Below are 3694 nucleotides of genomic sequence, written 5' to 3'. Positions count from 1 at the left end.
ATATTAAGTACCTGTAACAGTAGAGCCAGGCCATATGTTGTATTTCTATATGCTGCTGTTAGCAGTTCTTATCATGATCACTTATAACTGCTAATCTGTGTTTTACTGAGTATACATGACTATGTACAGACAGTTACACACTGAATGTATGCTCTAGCTATCGTTGGTTATGCAGGTTACCCAGAGCTGCCAGCATAGATTGTATTTTTCTGTGTTATATCATGGGGGGGGTTGTTATCTATTTCCACGACTACCATATTATCACCTAGATGTTACTGTTTGCTCTGAACTAAACACTGATCAGGACAGCTGTATGACAGGTGGTTACTCCATCAATCCAGTGCGACTATTCAGTTTCTAGAATTTAAATAAATAAAAATATAATTATTCTGCATTTCAGAGGCTTGGCTCCAGTATCATTCAAAGGATATGTTTTTTCTTTTTTTTTTTGCTATTATATATGTTTTTGTAGAAGCAAAAGACAGAGTTAGAACAGAAGAAGTTTGTACTCTAGCAACTGTGGTTTCTGTGGCACAATTGAGGAACAGTGTTATTGTACAGCAGGGCAGGATACAATGAATTTATGTGTGGAAAACCACTTATGTTTGGCAAGTAGGTGTGTAACTTCAAACCAGTGTCTAAATATTCAATTTTATTGCCAACATGCAATTGTTTTGGCATACTTGTGTTAAGTGAGAGATAGCAGGACAGTAGTTACCCTCCCCTTGTCCTTTGTGGGAAAGTTCTATCCTCATTCAAATCTATTCCTCAGCTAATACTATCAAGGAAAGCTAATGCTGAGGATAAATTCATTAAATATAACACAGAATTTTGCTTTGTCCTATAGTATTTAATGCCTAGTGGATTATTTTTATGTTTCTTTCCTCCTTATTTTAAAAGTTAATAAATTATTTGAAACATAGATACTTAATTTTGCACCAACAATTACAGTCTTACTAATTCTTTTAAGTGTATTAAGTTTTCCATCTCCTTATTTTTGCTTTTGTTGTTTTGCATATTTTTATTTAAATGTCTGTTACACTTCATTTTATGGTACCAATGAGAATTATATGGGTGAATGTACACCTTCAAAAAATCCTTATAAACAAGACACTGAGATATCCATATAAACTATGACAACATGTATTTTCATGTATGTCTTTAAAAATACAACAACCAAAGTTTGAGTCAACGTGATATTATTGTCACTTTTTCCATAAAGTTTGAAGTTCCAAAATGAAATGAATATGGTCAAGCAGAATTTTTATTTAAAATGTCAAACAATAAAGGTCACATGAGCAGTGCATCATTTCTATATCAAAATACTGTAGCAATATTAATAATATATTTCTTCATATAAAAGTTATACTTCTTTAAATAAAATGTAACAAAATGCTTTTAACATTCATATTCTGCTAAAGGTATAGATAAAAGTTGTGTCCTCCTTTATTTTGCCAGGGCAATGAAATCTGTAAAATAAAAAAAAAATTTTATTAGTATAATTTGTTAGTAATCTTAATCATGACTAACTAGACATAAAAAGCTATGTTATTGTTATTAATGCTACCACACAATGAAATAGCTACATTAATTTAATCAATTAAGCTTCCATGAAATGTAGCTGTAAGAACAAGTCTGTTAAATGCTGAAAGTATGGTGTAAAATTCTGCCTTCAGATCAGCTGGCATTGTTAAACACATATGTTATACAGTGGATTAATTTTAGATGACAGTCAATGTTTTTCCTTACCTTCAACTCCAATCTTGCCATCACCATCAATGTCACCTGCCTGCATTAAGGCCATTGTTTCTGGATCACTAAGTTCTCTCGCAGTAGCACAGAAGCTCTGCAGGATCAGTCTGAGGGGAAATAGTAATGTATTTAAGTTTTATGTTTGACTTTTTTTTACTTAAGACGAGTTTAAGTTTTCTATTTCTACTACTATTGTCTGATCTGATTAATATACAGTGATTAACTAGAGCTATAGGGACTGAAAATCTTCCACACAGAGAGGTTTCTTACACTGTTTTGTTTTTTGGACCCACTACACTTGTTTGGTGGGTTGTTTTGAGACTTCGGGGATACCACAGAGATTACTTGTGTTTTTAACTTTTATGCACTCAGACCAAACTGTAACATTACATTTAACCTGTTACAGGTTCTTGACACTGAGCTCTACATTTTAAACAAAACAAGACAATGAGTGTAAAACATCTGGTGAGTTCAACACTGTATAACTGTATTTTATATATGTGTGTATATATATATATATATATATATATATATATATATATATATATATATATATATATACTGTATATGTGGAACTGCTTAATATTCATAATGATTTAAATCAATATATTATAACCTATAGTTTTTTGCATCTTAAGTAGAACAGTGGAAACTTACTTCAGCTGATCTTTCTTAATAAAGCCGCTGTTGTCTTGGTTAAGAACTGTGAAGATTTGCTTCAGCTGCTCTGTACTTCTGCCAATGATGCCAGCCTTGGCAAAGAACATTCTGTAGTTGAAGGAGTCTGCAACTGTAAAAAAAGTTATTGAAATAATTATTACATACGTATTCCCATTTTAATAGCTCAAGTTCTAATCTAGTTATACAAGTAAATTACAAATTGCACAAACAATCTAGAATATGTTTTTCCACATAATTTGTAAGAGAAAGAACAAAATGCTTTAGTTGGAACTTGAACCAAGATCAACAACAACATTATGATTATGCTTGAGGAGCACTTGAATTATTGAGCAGCCTTTAGTAGTTCATATGTTCTCATCTACACACCACAGTAGTACAGCTACACAAATAATTAAGAAATGTATTCTCACGCAAAGTGTGAACATATGTTGAAAAATAAAAATAAAAAAAAAGAGTAAAGAACTGAGTGAGTATAAAACCCTGTTCATCCACTGCAGTGTGATGCTATAAATAGTTATCCATTACATTTACACAGAAACACAGAGTTCAACATGTATCTTGAAAGTGAATACTTTATCTCCTGGATTAAAGTTTCTGGTTATGTGCTTGCTTCCTTCTTACTGGGTTATATGTCACATATTTGCATCAATCAGATAACCTACAATACTCTACTGCACTGACAAACTTAGCAAAAAAGCTGAACCAAAGATTTGTATCTTACATTCAATTAAAATAAGATAAGTTATTGTCGGAACTTTATGGTTTTCCTTCCATGCGACATTTCAGGATGCACAAAAATAAGCCAGGAGGCCTGCAAATGCAACTAACTCTTAAATACAAATATTACAGGCACCAGTATCATTTATTTTTTAACACATCAGCCTAATGAATGTATAATAACCTTCCTAATTGCAAATACCTTAGCCCTAATGCTGTTTAACATGGGCATGCAGATACGTTCCCATATACCTGAGATGCTCTGCAAAGCAGCTGTGACATAGTCAGCATTCAGGAGTCCGCTGAAGGCCATGGTTAATCTAGGATGAATAAAACAGGTGATAAGAATGAAGAAGACTTTAGCGTATGACATGAAAAGAATGACTGCATACTGGGTAAGGCATTTCACATCTGTTTATATACTGTCAAACTCATTTTGTTTTAAGGGCGGAGATATGTGCATCACCTGAAGCCATTACACTGGAATTTCTGCCACAGGATATTTTGAGAAAACAGAACATGATTACAATTTAGCCTATAAGAG

General features: G+C 32.6%; 1 protein-coding gene across 1 annotated transcript; it reads right to left on the bottom strand.

Moving 5' to 3' along the window:
* Window positions 1-1732: 1732 nt before the first annotated feature.
* Window positions 1733-3463, bottom strand: LOC122816192 (parvalbumin beta-like). Its single transcript, XM_044088941.1, has 3 exons — window positions 3403-3463; window positions 2410-2542; window positions 1733-1859 (listed from the first exon to the last, which is right to left on the bottom strand). Exons 1-3 carry the CDS (start codon window positions 3461-3463, stop codon window positions 1733-1735), a joined length of 321 nt encoding a protein of 106 aa, XP_043944876.1.
* Window positions 3464-3694: the final 231 nt, after the last annotated feature.

Source organism: Protopterus annectens, chromosome 12.part0 (genome assembly GCF_019279795.1).
Source record: "Protopterus annectens isolate FY-2018-M chromosome 12.part0, PAN1.0, whole genome shotgun sequence".
Lineage (NCBI taxonomy): Eukaryota > Metazoa > Chordata > Ceratodontiformes > Protopteridae > Protopterus > Protopterus annectens.
This window is presented reverse-complemented; position numbering and strand designations above follow the sequence as displayed.